General features: G+C 42.1%; 2 protein-coding genes across 14 annotated transcripts in view; one reads left to right on the top strand and one right to left on the bottom strand.

The window, feature by feature from the left end:
- Nucleotides 1-107: 107 nt before the first annotated feature.
- On the top strand, nucleotides 108-6,401 carry NDUFB9 (NADH:ubiquinone oxidoreductase subunit B9). The gene is made up of 4 exons (XM_060775851.2): nucleotides 108-268; nucleotides 2,300-2,492; nucleotides 4,389-4,502; nucleotides 6,151-6,401. The coding sequence occupies exons 1-4, from the start codon at nucleotides 183-185 to the stop codon at nucleotides 6,280-6,282; spliced, it is 525 nt and encodes a 174-aa protein (XP_060631834.2). The 5' UTR covers nucleotides 108-182; the 3' UTR covers nucleotides 6,283-6,401.
- A 1,746-nt stretch (nucleotides 6,402-8,147) lies between these two features.
- MTSS1 (MTSS I-BAR domain containing 1) overlaps nucleotides 8,148-18,710 on the bottom strand; it is a 240,799-nt gene continuing 230,236 nt past the window's right edge. For all 13 annotated transcript variants that reach the window (XM_067467292.1, XM_067467300.1, XM_067467293.1 and 10 more), the window contains 3 exons: nucleotides 15,137-15,304; nucleotides 13,042-13,204; nucleotides 8,148-11,523 (listed from right to left, as the gene is read on the bottom strand). In XM_067467292.1, the coding sequence (XP_067323393.1) occupies nucleotides 10,829-11,523; nucleotides 13,042-13,204; nucleotides 15,137-15,304 (1,026 nt within the window). In that variant the 3' untranslated portion in view covers nucleotides 8,148-10,828. The remainder of the gene's footprint in view (nucleotides 11,524-13,041; nucleotides 13,205-15,136; nucleotides 15,305-18,710) is intronic.

Genomic DNA, 18,710 nt, shown 5'->3' with positions numbered 1-18,710 from the left:
CAGCGGACGGAAGCCGAAGCAGGACATCTCCCTCCTTCGTGTCATTTCCTGCAAAGCGCTCTAGTGTCCATCTCGGAGACGGGTGCCGCCGAGGGCCAAACCAGTTTCGGAATCTCCCTCCACCCTTTGCGGAAGAGGCGTCCTTTCCCCTTGGCTGAAGGAGAAGCGGCGGCGCAGCCAAGATGGCGGCGTACTTGACCCACCAGCAGAAGGTGCTGCGGCTGTACAAGCGGGCGCTGCGGCACCTCGAGTCCTGGTGCATCTTCAGGTGAGGCGCAGGAAGCCCCCAACCCTCCCCGAAGCTACCACCGACATCTTTCCCAAGCCAGAGGCGCCCCATTTGGTGTCGCTTTGGCCTATTCCTCTCTCCCCTCCCCCCAATCTCTCTCTCTCTCTCTCATTTCTCTCTTTCTCTCTCTCATCTCTCTCTCTCATCTCTCTTTCTCTCTCTCATCTCTCTCTCTCTCTCTCATCTCTCTTTCTCTCTCTCATCTCTCTCTATCTCTCTCATCTCTCTCTATCATCTCTCTCTCTCTATCATCTCCATCTCTCTCTCTCATCTCTCTCCTCTCATCTCTCTCTCTCTCTATCATCTCTCTCATCTCTCATTATCTCATCTCTCTCTCTCTTTCTCTCTCTCATCTCTCTCTCTCTCATCTCTCTCTCTCTTTCTCTCCTCTCTCATCTCTATCATCTTTCATTCTCTCATCTCTCTTTCTCTCTCTCATCTCTCTCTCTCTCATCTCTCGCTCTTATCTCTATCTATCTATCGATCTCTCTATCTCTACTATCTATCCTCTCTCTATATATATATATATCTGTCTATCTATCTCTATGTAATCTATCTATCTATCTATCTATCTATCTAATTTAATCTATATATAAATGTTCTGTGCATAATGAGTACCTTAAAAACAAAAGAACCAATGAACGAAATCACACCAAATTTGGCAACAAAACGTCTCATAACACAAGGAGTGACCATCACTCAAAAAATTATGATTTCGTCATAATTTCTTTATGCTTGTGGGTAAACAGCACTTGTTGTTTCTTTGTCAGTGTTGATGTAGAGAGGTCGCTGTTGCCCGTTTTGGTCTAAAATTATTTCGCCATTTGTGTGCCCTCTATTTTATCAGTTTTATACTTATTTATTTATGTAATGCTTTTTACACGAAATAAATAAATAAGCTTGGCTCACTGTCTCTTGTATCCTATGGGGTTTGATGCAGAACCATAGGATCCCATGGAAAGCAATGGTTTTAACCCCGAGCACTGTCTTTTGTATCCTATGGGCTTTGATGCAGTTCCATAGGATCCCATGGAATGAAACTTGTGTCAATCCCTTTTAATGTAAGGGGTGTTGGGCAAGGCAAGGGATATCTTAGTTTTTTGATATTGTTGTTTGTCCTATTAAAGACAAAAAAAGCAATACTGACCTTGTGATGAATGTAAGAGTCTATGGTATTTCACCTTTAAATAATCGCCATGGCTTCTACAGTTCGAATACGTTAAAGCCCCCCCCCCCCAGCTCTTTTATATAAGGGACACTATTTTACTACACATTCTATATAATGGGGCTTGAGCATCCATGGAGTTTGGTATCCACAGGAAGAACGCCATTACATTAAATGGTAATGTAATTTGAGATTTGTAGCTCATCATTTGTACACCTTATGTTAAATTACAATTTAAAATGGAATGTGTAACTTCTGATTAAATCATTGTTTATTTTTCAATGTAAGTCCATTTATTTCCCCCCTCAAATAATCACCATAGATAGGTACTATATTCTGCCTCCCTTATCCACAGATTCAGCCACCTCTGGCTTGAATTTATATATTTTAAAATATACTAAAAGCAAACCTTGATTTTGCTATTTTAAATAAGGGATACCATTGAATATAATGGGACTTGAGTATCCATGGATCTTGGTACTCAGGATACAGGATCTGATACCAGTTCTGATGTATGTACAAACTGATTTTTAACAATAATCATTATTGGATCCATCTGGAGATTGCAGGCCCAAATCTGGTTATGGCTGAAGCTCTGTGTTGTTTTGTTTTAAGAATGAGGGTTAACGTTTAATTCTCAATTGCCATAATTAGCTCTGAAAATAAGTCCAATGAAGAACCTACAGAAGTCTGATAGATATTCTCATTTCCCAGCTGTAAGGAAAACTAGATAGCATGATTTATTCATCAGGCTTATATTTAAGTTTCAGATTGTTATTGGGTTGCTGTGACTTCAGATTGTTAATGTTTTCTTTTTGTATAATTACTATCTTTGTTTTTATCAGGGACCGGTATCGATTCTTCGCTTGCCTGCTGAGAGCACGCTTTGATGAACACAAGAATGAGAAAGATATGGTGAAAGCAACCAAGCTGTTGATGGCAGCTGAAGAAGAATTTTGGGATAGGCAGCATCCCCAGCCATACCTCTTCCCTGATTCTCCGGGAGGCACCTCTTATGAGAGATACGACTGCTACAAGGTTCATATGAGATTAGTGAGCCAAACAGTGCTGAAAACAATGTAATAAGTGTAAGACCGAAAAACTATCAACATTAAGATAGAATTAAACCTAGTGTTATTAAAAATGTATAGTGTTATTTAAGATGTATTTAAAATGCATCTTTAAAATGCATTGTAGAATGCATGAAAGGGAGGGAAAACTGCAGTTAGATGCAGGATGTTTCTGCACTGTAGAATTGATGCAGTTTGACATCCCTCTAATTACCATGGCTCAATACTGTGAAATCAAGGGCTTTTATTTTGCTAAGGCACCAACACTCTTTGGCAGAAAAGGCTAAATGCCTTGTAACGTAAACAGTTCACTTCTCGTATTCACAGACTCTGCATCAACAGATTTAAACATCCTCAGCTAGAAAACATTCCTTTTTCCCCCAAATGCAAACTATGAGATTTGAGCATCCATGGATTTTAGTATCCATGAAGTCCTGGAACCAAACCCCAGTGGATTCCAAGGATCTACTCTTGTATTTTCTTTGTGGAGATTATACAGTGCTAGTTTTTATTTATTTACTAGCTGTCCCCTGCCACACATTGCTGTGGCCCTGTGTGTGTATTTGTTTTGTGTGTGCATATGTGTATATATGTGTGTTTGTCTATATATGTGGTTTTGTGCATGCGTTGTAATGTATTTTTGATTTTTTTGTCTTTTTAAGTCTCTTCCACTGTGTTTTTCAGTGTTTTTATGAGTGATGGTCACTTGCTGGCCTGATAGGTGTATTGTGTCCAATTTTGGTGTCAATTTGCACAGTGGTTTTTGAGTTCTGTTAATTCCACAAATGAACATTACATTTTTATTTATATAGATTGTGTTTGATGCAAGGTACAGTTAGAATGTATTTAAAAACACACAGTTTTTAAAAAACTTGTCATTACTGCTAAATGTCCCTTGACCAGAAGCTGGCTACTTGGAGTGCCTCTGGTGTCGCTGTGCTTGTGGCAGGGCTCAGGTTGCATTGTAGTAGATGGTCTGTGGTTTGCTCTTCTCTGCACTCACATGTTGTGGACTCCACTTTGTGGCCCCATTTCTTAAGGTTGGCTCTGCATCTCATGGTGCCAGAGTGCAGTCTGTTCAACGCCTTCCAGGTCGTCCATTCTCCTGTGTGCTAGTAAAAGAGCTATTTTAAATGGGTGAAAATGTCTTCTCATCCACTGGAATCATTCAGTCTTAAGAGCTAATGCCAACTGGCTCCTGAGAAAAATGAATACTCAATGTGAAGACACACTGCTAGGTAGTTTTGCCAGATGGTTCAGATGCTGAGATTTCTCTGGCCCATTTACTTTCTCAGCCTTCTGGCCTGGATGTATGAAGACCACCGAACCCACCAGAACTGCACTTTCTGACAGCTGCTTTTTAAAGTGTATCTCAGCCTTTCTGTTTGATGAAGTTAAACTAGAATTTGAACTGAAATGGCCTATGTGCAGAGGCTCTACTACAGAGCTATAATCTTTCTCCTATTTCTTTAAAATTGGTTGGGAGTACACTGTGTATCAAAGATACTCATTCTGTATGAAACCAAAATAGGATATTTCTGAACATTCTCATGTGCCCTTCTTTATTGGATCCAGCATCTTACTGAGAAATCCTTTTTAAAAAGTAAGTTAAACAGTCTAACCTTAGTTGAAGTGAAGCTGACACGGGGGGCTTGAGTTCAAATTCAAGGGCCTCTTCCTTAAACCAGTTTAAACCGTTCATGGTTTCAAATTCTGCAAATCTACATATCAGTATTAATTGTATGGGGATTCTCTGAGAAAAGGCATAAATAGTAAGTCTTGCATGTTCAGCAGATAAACAACCTCTTTGTCTGTAATATGTTGTTACAACACTTTATTTCTGGCTTGCTTTGCAATCTGACAGGTACCTGAATGGGCCTTAGATCTATGGCATCCTTCTGAGAAGGCAATGTATCCTGATTACTTTGCCAAAAGAGAGCAGTGGAAGAAATTGCGAATGGAAAGCTGGGAAAAAGAGGTATGTATCACTCCTATGGTAAACATACTGCCACCTAGATTTATTCTTCTGTGAAACATTAAATGAAACAAGAAATGAGAATCCAATACCATTTAGAACAATACTCATTTCAGTCCTTTAATTGTTTTTATCCTGTATATGCGGCCTGCCCATTGTTATGGTTATCGTGATTGTGTTTATTAGAATGTTATTTTATGACTGTTTTTTTAAAAAACATTAATTTTGATGATGTTATTTGTTGTTTATGTTTTGATTTTATGGCTGTAATGTGTTGTCCGGGCTTGGCTCCATATTAGCCACTCCGAGTCCCCACAGGGGATATGGTGGCGGGGTATAAATAAAGATTATTATTATTGTTATTGTTGTTGTTATTATTATTATTATTATTATTATTATTATTATATTCACAATGCTCATATGTGGACAAGTGCCAGTCTGCACACTAATGACAATTGGTTTGTGGCAAATTTCCAGTTGTGGCCAATAGGCACGAATATGGTGCTGGTCCCTAGCACTTTGAAGGGGCGAAGAGTCTTCTATCAGTCATTTGTAGTCTTCTACATTTGCAGAGTTTCACTTTAGAGGGGTTGAGTATTCATGTATGTGATCAATACAGTATCTCGAGATCTTTTAGCACTTTTTGGAGGACCTTTAGATTCCTAGAGGTGTTTTCTCTGATTTAAAGTAGTGTTTTATTTTTATTTGTGGTTTTTCTTTTATTTGTACCCCTAACCCCAGTGAACCATAGGTTAGCAAGACAACAAATAACTTAGTCTTTTGCCTGGCTTCTGCTGTAGACTAGGAACTTGCTTACTGGCTTTGAAAGATCATTCTCAAAGTAAAGGTGTAAATGTCCCATTTGTCATAAACAACATGGCTAGTGCTTGTAGTGTACTATTTTTGCTATGTTGATTTGACCAAATTCTTCTCTTTGTTGATTTTACCACATCAACCTCTTTCCCTTATTCAGCCTTATATCTAAACTCTTTTGAGTGTTTGCTCAGGGACTAGCTCATTTTCTGCAGTTTCAGTACTTTTTTAATGGTAAAAAGATAAACGTTTCCCTTTGACATTAAGACTAGTCGTGTCCGACTCTGGGGGTGGTGCTCATCTTCCTTTCTAAGCCAAAGAGCCGGCATTGTCCATAGACGCCTCCAAGGTCATGTGGCCGACATGACTGCATGGAGCACCGTTGCTTTCCTGCCGGAGTGGTGCCTATTAATCTACTCATATTTGCATTTTTTCAAACTGCTAGGTTAGCAGAAGCTGGGGCTAACAGCAGGAGCTCACCCCCCAGATTCGAACTGATTTTTTGGTCAGCAAGTTCAGCAACTCAGTGGTTTAACCCGCTGGTAATAACACATTATTAGAAGGGGTCCAGAGGAAGCACCTGAGTTACATGCGAGTTAAATTCAGTGTGAGGCTATCTACCTCCTAATTTGAAGCAAATTCCTTATCACATTCTAAGACTTGTTTGGTGGTCCCTGCCTGTCAGTACGTTCTTCATATGTAGCAGAGAGCGGTGACTAAGTCTGGAGGTTAGTTTGGCTGTCTCCTGCAAATACCAGACGAGTTCAGCCTGGTGAGTGAAGGGACCCTCAGTTTTGTCTCTGGTCATTGACTTTGGTGACTTCACTCTCATCTCTAGATCCAGCAGCTTCAGGAGGAAACCCCTGCAGGTGGCCCGTTGACAGAAGCCCTGCCTCCAGCTCGCAAGGAGGGGCACCTTCCTCCTCTGTGGTGGCATATTGTAACCAGGCCTCGTGAGCGTCCCATGTAAATGGCTCCTTTCCAAATGGAAGTTCTATACCTCCTACAAAAGAGGTTCTGGTCTACCAATACTATGTCCGTAACTGTTACTATAGCAGGTATTCACAATAAAAGTCTCATGAATATGAACTTGTGGTGTTGGGGCGGTTGTTACTATATCCCACTTTTTCTCAAAAGAGACACAGAAATACAATTGGCTTCGAAGACAACCTCTGCTGTGGAATAAGCACTTCCTGTGAAGTATTGTCAAAACAAGGAAGGACCTTGTTGTGTCTCTCATAAGAGAGCCTGAACACTTGAGTTATGTAACCTCTCCACCTGTCTTCTGAAAAGCGTAGCCCCGGGTCTCTTTTGTGAACTCTTAACACTGCCAAATGAAGTTACACAATGGAATTTTCAAAGGTTTAAATGGTTTGCATACCACTGCAAATCTATTGGCTTTGCTTGACACAGCTGTATCATCATCACAGGTCACTTGAAAGTAATAACCTCGTGTTCCAGGCTGCCGTTCATTCAGAGGTTGCGTGTACATCTGTCTTATTCTAAAGTGGAGGCATCTACATAGTATTTCCGGGAGCTCTTGTTATCCAATGGGCGCACTCATTAGTCTCAGAAAATCAATTTCGCTAAGTGTTCTATTGGGAGGGAATGTATGTATTTGGGATTAAGGTGGAAAAAGATAAAAATATTAATCATTCTTATTTTTAAAATGCACCAGGTATAGAAATGGTGTGTCAGTAGTGTGACTCAATTATTAATATGATCTAAAAGTTCTTAGCTACTTGGATTCATGGATTGCTAGTCAAGTTATTCCCAATGCAGAAGGGAAGGTTATATGCACTGTGATTTACAGTACATTATTATTATTATTAGTCATGTCAGGAGCGACCTGAAAGACTGCAAGTCGCTTCTGGTGTGAGAGAATTGGCCGTCTGCAAGGACGTTGCCCAGGGGATGCCTGGATGATTTGATGTTTTTATCATCCTTGTGGGAGGCTTCTCTCATGTCCCTGCATGAGGAGCTGGAGTTGATAGACCAAGCTCATCCGCCTCTCCCCAGATTCGAACCTGCGAAGCTATCGGTCTTCAGTCCTGCCGGCACAGGGGTTTAACCCACTGGCCACCGGGGGCTCCATACAGTACATTATGAAGCAACAGGATATCTACGCCCAATACTGGAGAAATTATACTATTTCGCCGTTATTGCACTACCTGACATCCGCTGGGAAGTAGCAGCCTGTAATGAAAGGACCAAGGCATGGACATCACTGGTCCATCCTCTGTTTGGATATCAGCCAGCATGCCAATGGCTTAACTCACAGGAACACCTCAGCAAGCAAGAATCCAGAAGTGGCAGGTTAAACCCCGGAACCTCAATCAGTGGCTGATACCAGATGAAAAACTTCCCTCTGGGCACACAGAAGACTGGGCGACCTGCAAAGCGCTGAACAGACTGCACTCTGGCACCATGAGATGCAGAGCCAACCTTAAGAAAGGGGGTCACAAAGTGGAGTCCACGAAATGTGAGTGTGGAGAAGAGCAAACCACAGACCACTTACTACAATGCAGCCTGAGCCCTGCCACATGCACAATGGGGGACCTTATAGCAACACTAAAGGCACTCCAAGTGGACAGCTACTGGTCAAAGGACATTTAGCATAATGCCAGGTCTTTAAACCTTGTGCTTTTAATATGTTACAACTGTACCCTTGGTTCGCTACTGATATGGTAAATAAATAAATCCTACATGTGACTGCAGCAGAAATCCCAAACAATCTGGCAAGATGGCAGCCCAAACAATGTAGGCAAGATGGCAGCCAAAAGGAGTCTCCAGAGTCAAATTGGTGTATGTGCGTGAAAGCTCAAAAATAAGACATTTATCAGCAGGTCTTTATTTATAATATAGGCTGAAGCAATCATTACAATGTAGAAGGGCAACACAGTTAACAGCAATTTTTATTTATAGCAGTTCAGAACAAAAACGCTGCATGGGAGAGAGGTCAACTCTCAGTACAAACTAGCAACTAAACCACAATAACTTACCATTAGAAACATTTTTTTAAACGGTGACACTGCTTTTACAATAGGCAAGGAACACAAAGGAAAAAAAATAGACCCAACAGAACTATCCAAAGTGGTTTGTCACGTTTTAACATTGAATTTTGGCAACCGTGTAATAAAATAAATTTAACTTGAGGGTAATTCTAGTGCTTAAAGAACTAAAGAAGCTGCCCTTCTGGGTACAGCTGCATCCAAAAAGTTTCCGAAATGTGAGTTTTGGATGCAATTCATCAGGAATGCCTCCTGCCCAAGCCCCAATGAAGGAAATGGGGGTTACAGAAGAGCCCAAACTGAGCCAGGAAATAATATTGACAGCCTGCATTCTCTTTGTTTGTTCATATATTTTTTTAAAAAAAGAATATATTGAATGAAAATCTCTTGAAGCATCATTTGCAGAACGCATCCGCTATTTCATCAAGACTGACGGGGCTTTTGTACCGCAGGCACCGCTGTTTGTGTTTACGTGTGTCTGTGTCCGTTTTGTAGTAAAGGAGCTTGTTTTGCAAAGACAGGGGAGCTTATCTTTTAGGGATCATGCTTTTTTTTTTGTTTTGCTTCTGAAGCCATAACATAAAAAAGTGTTAAGCAACCACAGCAGTGTAAATGTATATAGAACACAGTGACTAATAACAGTTTTACGATACGTTTTCACATCCAATGCAGTTATGTATTTAAAGCAATAAAGAGGTTATGTAGGCAAGATGGCAGCCAAAAGGAGTCTCCAGAGTGTCCATGGAAGAGTAGATTGTGCGCATACACAAGACCTAGCTCCTTCCACTGCAGGTTGCGCCTTCGCAACTGCAAACACAACAACAGGTCTGTTGTCTGTAATACCGCTTGCGTTGCCCATAGTAGAGATAAGGCAGAAGGTATCCGTTTTAAGATTGCAGAATGTTCTAAAAAATCACAAAACTGGAACGCCTGTGGTGCCTGAGTTATGCACGTTTCGACCGACCTCCTGTGAAGTGGATATATCACAGCAATATTTTTTTTTCATTTTAAGAAAACAAACCCCCCACCTATATAAATGTATTAACAGCATTCCCCTCCCCCCCAAAAATACGTTGCTGAGAACAATAAAAAAGAAAGCAGTGGTCAATCCCCTCCCTCGCTGATAAATAAAACCAAAAAGTGTCTACCATCCCACCCACATCCCCATAAATCTTGAGAAGTGTTTAGGAAAAGCCAATCCAAAATGACACTTAAGAAAAACAGGCCCCTCAAAAAGAAATGTTTGTAGTCTGACTGGGATTCCCAGCTGGTTGCCCAACAGCTTTTAAGAGTTGTTTCCTCAAAACTATTTGGGGCTTTTCCTGTTTGTTTCTTTAGCTGCCCAGCCTGCTGGGCACAGCCTGTAGAAGGTATAAAGTTAGAATGAAGAACTCCCTGGTATTTCTTTCTCTCTCTCTCTCTATCAACAATTTAACACATTTCTGTCTTCACTTGTAAATGTATATTGTCGTTTTCGGAAAGGAACAAAAAAGCGAAGCAAGAAAATCTCTTTTTTTAAAGTCTACCTGGTTTAAGATGGGGTGATCTAACTGAAGATGTTTGCTTTTGATATTCTGAAAGGGAAAATATTCAAAACCAAACTAAAGAAAACCAGGGAGCAGTCCACAGAGACTTTTCCTGGGCAAGAAATCTTGTACGACCCAATGGGACCATTGCAGAAAAAGTTCCTAGTGGACAGCACCCCAAAATCTTTTAAACACTCTATTTAAACAAACACAGCAATACAATATGGCTTATTTGGACGCGTTTACCATGAAGCTACTGCTAGGCTACTTTTGTGCAACAGTTAAGTCCTCCCCTTTTCCTAACCCCCTAAACACGAACCAGTTACAGGCTTTGCTCTCTCTTCCACTATATATATATCTATATATTGCTTTAGCCAATCAGCTGCTGTTTCTTACTCTCGAAACAAAAACAATTCATTGCTGAACTTCATGGAGGACCTATGTCTCACTTTGTCCTTTGTACAGTAAAGTAACAACTGGTTTCTGGGACCTCGCTATTGCATGGCAAGGGATTTATTACAACCCTGCAAGAGAGAGAATGCATGGCAGCCTCCCTCCTGCCCCTCCGGTTGAAGTTTAAGCTACTTCATGTTTATTGTAATCTTTCTCCTATGCAATGTAAAACTTTTACAAAGATATATAAAAAAGTTAAATGGGATTTGGCACCTTCAGGAAAAAAAATTAAAAAGGGAACGCTGATTTCTTTAAAAAAGCAGGCAAGAAAAAGAAATCCATATTTACAAAAAAAATATGGGGGAGGAGGAGAAACTTACGAGATAGGAAAACATTGCTCCTTAATGATTTTAGTTTGCAAATTCCCTCCCTCCCTCCACTTTCTAGAACGTCTCCATCTATCTGTTACTGAACATCCTACAAAACCTTGATTGTACAGTGGAATGAATAGAGAGACAAAAGACGGTTTCATCAGGTAGTTCCGAGTCTCTGTGAAGATGGTAACTCTCTGGCAGTGGTTCGGCCTCTAAGAAATGCGGGGTGCTGACCGGTCGTTCGTGGTGGTCTTCTTCAGCTTGACCCCGCGGCGAATCGCATTCAGCATATCCTCACCTTGCGGGGCCTCGCTGGCATTTTGGGCTCCCAACTGAGGTGCTGGCTGGCAAGGGGGAGCAGTGAGGCCCGGGCTCCCCCTTTCGCTTTCCTCTCCCTCAATTTCGGTAGTGGCTTGTCTCAGCTCCTCTGTGGCGTTTGGCTTCGGGGCCACAGCGGGAGGGTTGACAGACGCTTGACTGCTCCGTGTTGAGGACGTGCCCACAGCTGCTTGGCTGTTGCTGCTGCTTCCTGCCTCAGGACTAGAAAGCTCAGGGTTTTCTTCTGCTCCAGCCGGCAAGCTGGGTAGTCCTCCTGGCATGTCTGGAACAGTTGGTGTCTTGACTGGAATCACAGGGGTCTTAATGGGAATTGGCCCTGCCCCGATAGTCCCACGTCTGACAGCCGGTTTGGTAGAAGGGGTCCGTCGGATGGTGGCTACACCTGGGGTCACCATCACCGGGCCCAGCGTGGTTGGGAGGCCTGCCGTGGAAGCCGGACGCTTGGCATGAAACATGCGGCGGTAAGACTGACTGATGTCGCTGTTCCTTGGAATCGTTGAAGACTTGTCAAACTCTTGCTGTTCCGGCTCCTGATCCCCGCTGACGGAAAAGTAGTCGTAATCTGAAACTGAGAGGAGGGAAAAGTTGAGGCAAGAAGCTCTGAGAAACAGTTTGATAACATTATTGAACTCTTTTAAAGGCAGTTCTACCTGAATGCAACAAAGGAAGAGATGGGACTGTAATGCTTGCACCATTGGCCCAGGTGAGAGATCACCTGACCTGAGGCTCTAAACCTCCCTGAACCATTCAAACTGGACATTTTAGACACTATGAGTACTAGTTTTCAAGTTTCTTTCTCTCTTTTCTATTTATCCTTCCCTCTCTGTCATAGCTTAAAAAAATCTCTATTAAATGGGTTGCTGTGCATTTTTTTGAGCTGTATAGCCATGTTATAGAAACATTCTCTCCTGACATTTCACCTGCATCTATGGCAGCCATCCTCAGAGGTTGTGAGCCTTCGACAATACATCCCTATTAAAACTGAAAAATTGTTAAAATAAATAGACTTCAATGGGTATTCCTGTAGGTAGTAACTCCCTTGCTTGTTAACTGAGCTTTTGGAAGCCATAATGAACTGGATACAATGGCTTAAAATAGTATTAATCAGTAATAATGGCAGCATGCTATCTTGTCAGTTTAATAGTTACTTGCCATAGATGCAAGCGAAACGTCAGGAGAGAATGCCTCTAGAACATGGCCCTATAGCCCCAAAAACCCACAGCAACCCATTTAATAGAGATGTTTTTTAGCTATGACAGAGAGAAACATAAAAAACCTACAACAACTCAGTTTAATTGTTATTTTTTTGAGAGCCAAGACACTACTTTCAATGCTACCTGAGAGTTGGGACAATGCATAAAGCAAATTACACAATTTTTAAAAAGTCCTTTCAAATGTCCTATCAATGATTCTATATCTTTTCAAGATTTCATTACAGTAGTCTCACTTATCCGACATAAACAGGCCGCCAGTACGTTGGATAAGCAAAAATATCGGATGATACGGAGGGATTAAGGAAAAGCCTATTAAACCTGAACAAAGGCAGGTTTTGCCTCCTGCCTTCAGTGCCCGTATCCATCCATCCATCCATCCATCCATCCATCCATCCATCCTTCCTTCCTTCCTTCCTTCCTTCCTTCCTTCCTTCCTTCCTTCCTTCCTTCCCTCCCTCCCTCCCTCCCTCCCTCCCTCCCTCCCTCTTCCATAAAGCAAACATTTCCACTGCTGGCAAGAGAGAGAGAGAGAGCCAGCCCTTGGTGGGGCTCCCCCTTTATCCACGTGGAGGTTGCTTCACCGAAGCCTCATCTGGGCGTATGGGATAATATAGAATAAGTGAAGGTTGGATAAGCGAGACTCTACTGTACTTTTAATGGTCATGATGTACTCACTTTAAGCTCTCCATCCCCTATGGATTAAATATTTCTCAATTCATTCATCCTTTTCTTTGTTTAAATAAATAAGACATTTTGGAATTTCAGGAAATTTGCAAAACAAACAGATGATTCGGAGAGGTGCAGCAACTCGTTTGGCTATACTCAAGAAACAATATAGTAAAGACAGGCTCGTGAATTCATCCCTTTTTTACCTTGTGAGGGAATGGTGTCCTCTGAACAGCAAGGTGTGGTTGTCTGGGTGCTGTAGCCACTGGAGCACTGCAAGGAATCACGGCTGCTCCTCTGGGTGTCTAGCTGTAGCCCACGGGTTAAAGCGAGAGCCAGCTCTTCACACGCCTCCATCTCCTCTCCTTGCTAGAAACACAACAGAGGGCTCTCATTAGATTCATAACAAGATGGTTGGACAATCCTAACAGTTTGATCTATTACTGCAATGGCTTTTTAAAAAATATGACCCCACTCAACAGATTGGATCTGTACTTGAGCAGATGCATTTTTTATCGTGTCAGAGGCAAACTGAAGTTACTTCTGGTGTGAGAGAATTGGCCGTCTGCAAGGATGTTGCCCATATGTGTTTTTTTTTTATTTAAATTTTTTTTTAAACTATTACATTTGGCCCGGCCATACGTTTTTTAAATCCTTGTGTGTTACTGTTTATATGTGAGTTATGTTAATTGTATTGTTTTTGCTTATTGTATTTGGTTTTATTGATGTGTTGTCAGGCTTAGCCTCATGTAAGCTGCTCCAAGTCCCCTTGGGGAGATGGTGACAGGGTATAAATAAAGTATTATTATTATTATTATTATTATTATTATTATGTTGGAGGCTTCTCTCATGTCCCCACATGGGAAGTTGGAGCTGACAGACGGGAGCTCACCCTGTCTTGCGGATTTGAACCACCGATCTTCAGGTCTTCAGGTCAGCAGTTCAGCCAGCACAAAGGTTTAACCCATTGCGCCACCACAGCAGATGCATTGAAACCAACAGTGATGCCTAACTTCAATTTAAACCTGGAGCCAACTTCAAATTAGCAAATTTTGCTTTGCATGTCACTGATCAGTTTCCACCAAGACTCCCTGAGGAGTCTACAATAACTAATACAAAGACCACACAACCAATTCAGATTGGGCACTGCCTTGAAATCTAAATGGATGCAAGATTATAAAGAACAGTGGTTCTCAACCTGTGGGTCCTCAGATGTTTTGGCCTTCAACTCCCAGAAATCCTAACAGCTGGTAAATGGGCTGGGATTTCTGGGAGTTGTAGGCCAAAACACCTGGGGATCCACAAGTTGAGAACCACTGATACAGAAATCAAATGTACAAATATGGGCAAACAAATCTCAAAATCCCTTTAATCCCATCTGGTTACTCCTCCTGGTCAAAGTGGTATTGTCTACGATGGGTTTCAACGGCATATTTGAATATATCTGATTTCAATGTATTGTCGAAGGCTTTCATGGCCGGAATCACTGGGTTGTTGTAGGTTTTTTCGGGCTATATGGCTATCTTCTAGAGACATTCTCTCCTGACGTTTTGCCTGCTGATGAGGAAACACAACAAACTATCTACAGACCACCAAGAAAATCCAACAAATGCTACGTTCAGCAAAGGACAAGAGGGATCCTCTCACTATGCTTGCCATAGATGCATGCGAAACGTCAGGAGAGAATGCCTCTAGAACAGGGGTCCAGGTCACAGTCCCTCAAATTGTTGGAGGGCCAGATTATAATTTGAAAAAAACATGAATGAATTCCTATGCACACTGCACATATCTTATGTGTAGTGCAAAAACCACTTATAAACAATATAATAATTAAAATGAAGAACAATTTTAACAAATTTATTAGTATTTCAATGGGAAGTGTGGGCCTGCTTTTGGCTGATGAGATAGGGTTGCTGTTGTTGTTGTTGTTGTGTGCTTTCAAGTCATAACAGACTTAGGTTGACCCTAAGTGAGGGCCAGGTAAATGACCTTGGGGGGCCACATTCGGCCACCGGGCCTTAGTTTGAGGACCCCTGCTCTAGAACATGGCCATATAGCCCAAAAAAAAACCCTACAACAACCCATATCTGATTTCATTTTCAGATTAGTGTTCCCACTTAGAAATACAAAGTTAAGGGTGACAGCCTTGAGGTTCCTCAGAAACGTTCCTCAAAGAAGAGTTCTAACACAATAAGCCTTAAGCAGTAGAAGTCTGTGGGATTCAAATGATAGCTGACACTGCTGATCTTTGCTGGACCCATTTAGGTTCAACCATGACACAACCAAGAACAAGAGTCTCACCCTTGGGGTGGTCGACACAGTCATGCTCCGGGGTCTTTGGGCATCTTCGGCAGACAGAGGCGGCCCACTCTGTGCTGCTCCCCCAGCAGAATCCCCTTCTCGTTTTTCCTTGCGGCGTTGCAAAGTGTTTACCATGGGCTGGTCATAAGGACCTGGCTTAGCCCAATCCTATGGAAAAAATTCTGTTAGCCTTATGCTTATACATATGGTGTATTACAACTAAAAACATACATGATGGGCTTTCCCACAAGATTTAATGATTTCATCTCTCCCTGAGACCATGTCTAGCTTTTCTCTCAAACTGCAGAGTGGTACATATTGTTTCCAAGTCTCTCAGATGCTATATTTTAATGTCCATTCTGGATCATTCTGGTGTAACTATCCCAGTTTCCCAAAGCCTTGACCTAGCACAGTGGGCTCTGTGAGCAAGTTTTCTGACACAAGACCCTTCAGGGGCTACAGAAATTGGGGAAAAATGGAAAGAAGAAAATCACAAAAGGCTGAAGTCTATTTTAGGTTTTGAAATTTTTGAAATCTATTCATTTTATTTCCAGAAGATATAATCAACCTTTTGTTTTGGCCAGAAAAAGAGTAGTTTGGGAGATTGGAGGGCCCGAGCTTCCCTTCAAATGTGTTTGACTACCACTTTTATTAACTCCAGTCAACAAAGCCAAGTTTAAATATCCAATATCCCATCTGATTTTGAAAGCTAAGCAGTCTCAACCATGGTTAGCATTTGGATGGGGAACTGCCAATTAATACCAGGTACTATAGGCTATATTTCAGAGGAAGGAAGTGGCAAAACAACCACAGAGTATCCCTTGGTTAAGAAAATACCTATTGAAAAAAATCATGGGAGTCACCACAAGTTGACAAGAGACTAAAGGTATTTATGCAGTATAGCTAATGACCATAGTGGCTAGAGACCGATGGGAGTGATAATCTAATACATCTGGAGGCCATCAGGCTTGGGGTGGGGGTGGGGGGTGGGGAGAGAGATAGGCCTGAAACTGGTCTATATTTTCAGAATCTGAAGGGCAAAGAAGAATTCTCAACTCATATACATGTGGGTGGTAGATAAGTGTAACCTCAAGCAGACATCTGCTGTGGATCTCTCTTGCTTGGCTCTGATGTTTACCACCTGTCTCTCTGGAGGGAGTTGCATAAACCTTCATTCTTTTTTGGCTTTGGCTTGGTGAGAAGAACTCTCCTATCCAACTGGTCAATAAACCAGACTGAGAGGGCTTTGGTGTCTTCCTAAGAACTGGCACTAAAGAAGAAAGAGCAGAAGGAGGACCTTTGACACAACACAATCATGGTGCTATGACTAACTGCCATGATTTCATCCTATGGCAGTGGTTCTCAATGTGTGGGTCTCCAGGTGTTTAAGCCTACAACTCCCAGAAATCCCAGCCAGTTTACTAGCCGTTAGGATTTCAGGGAGTTGAAGGCCAGAACATCTGAAGACCCACGGGCTGAGAACCACTGTCCTATGGACTCCTAGGGTTGAGTAAATTACATGGCTCTAGAACCCCCAGCTGAGAGTTCTCATCACCCTTGCCCCTGAACTTAAAACAGAAAATAAATGAGCCCAGTCTATGTAAGTCAGGCATGGGCAAACATTCTAACTTGGGGGCCACATGGCGTGCCAGAGAAGAGTGGGTTCTCCCCATGGTGACCGAGAGGGGAGGGTTCTCCCCAGGTCCCCTCCCTGCCCTTTCCTCCCCTTCCTCTTCTCTTTTTGAGGCAGAAAATGAAGGAAAGATGGGAAATGTTTAGATCCCAAAAGGGTTAGCCTTGGTCAGGATGAGATGGTGGATGGGAGAGAAGAAGTGTATCCATTAGACACTGTATTGCCTACTCCGAGATCAGAGTAAAGAGAGGGGCCAGGAAGGCAGTTCCATCTTGTCTCCTGCACTGAGCTTAACATAACATAACATAACATAATATAATATAATTGTATATACATATAATATTGATAATATTATAATGTAATACAATGTAATATATAATATTAATATTGTGCTATGGTAATAATATAATATATTGTATTTACTTTTTACTGAGTCCCCTTCGGGGTGAGAAGGGCGGCCTATAAATGTTGTGAATAAATAAATAAGTAAATACTCCTGATATAGAATCCTAGAATCTTAGAGCTGTAAGAGACCCCCAAGGGCCATCCAGTCCAGCCCCTGCCATGCAAGAAGGCATAATCAAAGCCCTCCCAACAGACAGTCTCAGCGGAAAGGCTTCCAGAGGAGGAGATTCCACCACACTTCCAGGCAGACTATACCACTCACTTTCCAACAGCTCTTAGTCTCTGGAAGTTCTTCCTAATCTTTTCAGTCAAATCTCTTTCCCTGCCATTTGAACCCATTCTGCCCTGGTCTCTAGAGCAGCAGAAAGTCAGTTTGCCCTCTCCTTCCTCATCAATGGGAAATCCTTTTAAATCTCAAAGGTTGGTTCTCATGTTCCCTGTCTACCTTCTCTTCTCCCAGCTAAACATCCCCCAGAAGGAAAGGAGGAAGGAAAAAGAGAAGGAAGGAAGGGTGGAAGGGAATGGAGGGTGGAGGGAAGGGAGAAGGAAGAAAGACAAAAGGGAAGGAAGGAAGGAGAAAGAGAGGGAAGGATGAAAGGGTTGAAGGGAAAGAGGGAGAAACAGGGAGGTAAGGAAGAGAAGGAGGAAGGAAAAAGAGTAGGAAGAAAGGAAGAGAAGGAAGGGTGGAAGGGAATGGAGGGCGGGTGGGAGGGAAGGGAGAAGGAAGGAAAGAAAGACAAAAGGGAAGGAAGGAAGGAGAAAGAGAGGGAAGGATGAAAGGGTTGAAGGGAAAGAGGGAGAAACAGGGAGGTAAGGAAGAGAAGGAGGAAGGAAAAATAGAAGGAAGGAAAGGAAAGGTGGGTGGGAGAGGATAAGGAAGAAAGACAAAAGGGAAGGAAGGAAGGAGAAAGAGAGGGAAGGAAGAAAGGATGAAAGGGTTGAAGGGAAAGAGGGAGAAACAGGGAGGTAAGGAAGAGAAGAAGGAAGGAAAGAGAGAAGGAAGGAAGGATAGGATGGTGTGAGGGAGGAGGGCCTGAGAAAAGAGACCAAGGAGCTGCATCCGGCCCCTGGGCCTGGCTTTGCCCATACCTGATTTAAGTTGTTTCAAAGAGTGTTCATGTTACAGTTTGCTTGCTATATTTGCTGCAGAAGTGCACTATCCAAGCATAACAACTCATATCTGAAGGCCACATATTTCTCCTTTCAGATTAACAAAAGTGTGTGGGGTAACTTGGATTTGGTCACTGTTCCTACAGTGTGTGTGTATCCTTCACAACCAATATAGAACCCAAGTTTCTGGTAGTTTCAGAAACTCAAGTTCCCAGTTTATCCAAAGTCTAAAATGTGATGATCTATGGCACTCAGAAGATTCAGATCTCAGGCAAAGTACATTTTTCCTCCTTCTCCTCTTCCCACTTACTACTACCTTGCTTTTTACTAATGTATCTGTTGCTTAGATACTAGAGGTCTATCGACATTACATTATGTTTGATACCACTTCAATGATCCTGGCTCCAAGCTTATAAAACCTAGGAA

Source organism: Anolis sagrei, chromosome 4 (assembly GCF_037176765.1).
Source record: "Anolis sagrei isolate rAnoSag1 chromosome 4, rAnoSag1.mat, whole genome shotgun sequence".
Taxonomy (NCBI): domain Eukaryota; kingdom Metazoa; phylum Chordata; class Lepidosauria; order Squamata; family Dactyloidae; genus Anolis; species Anolis sagrei.
Note: the sequence above shows the minus strand (reverse complement) of the source record. Positions and strands in the feature narration are given on the sequence as shown.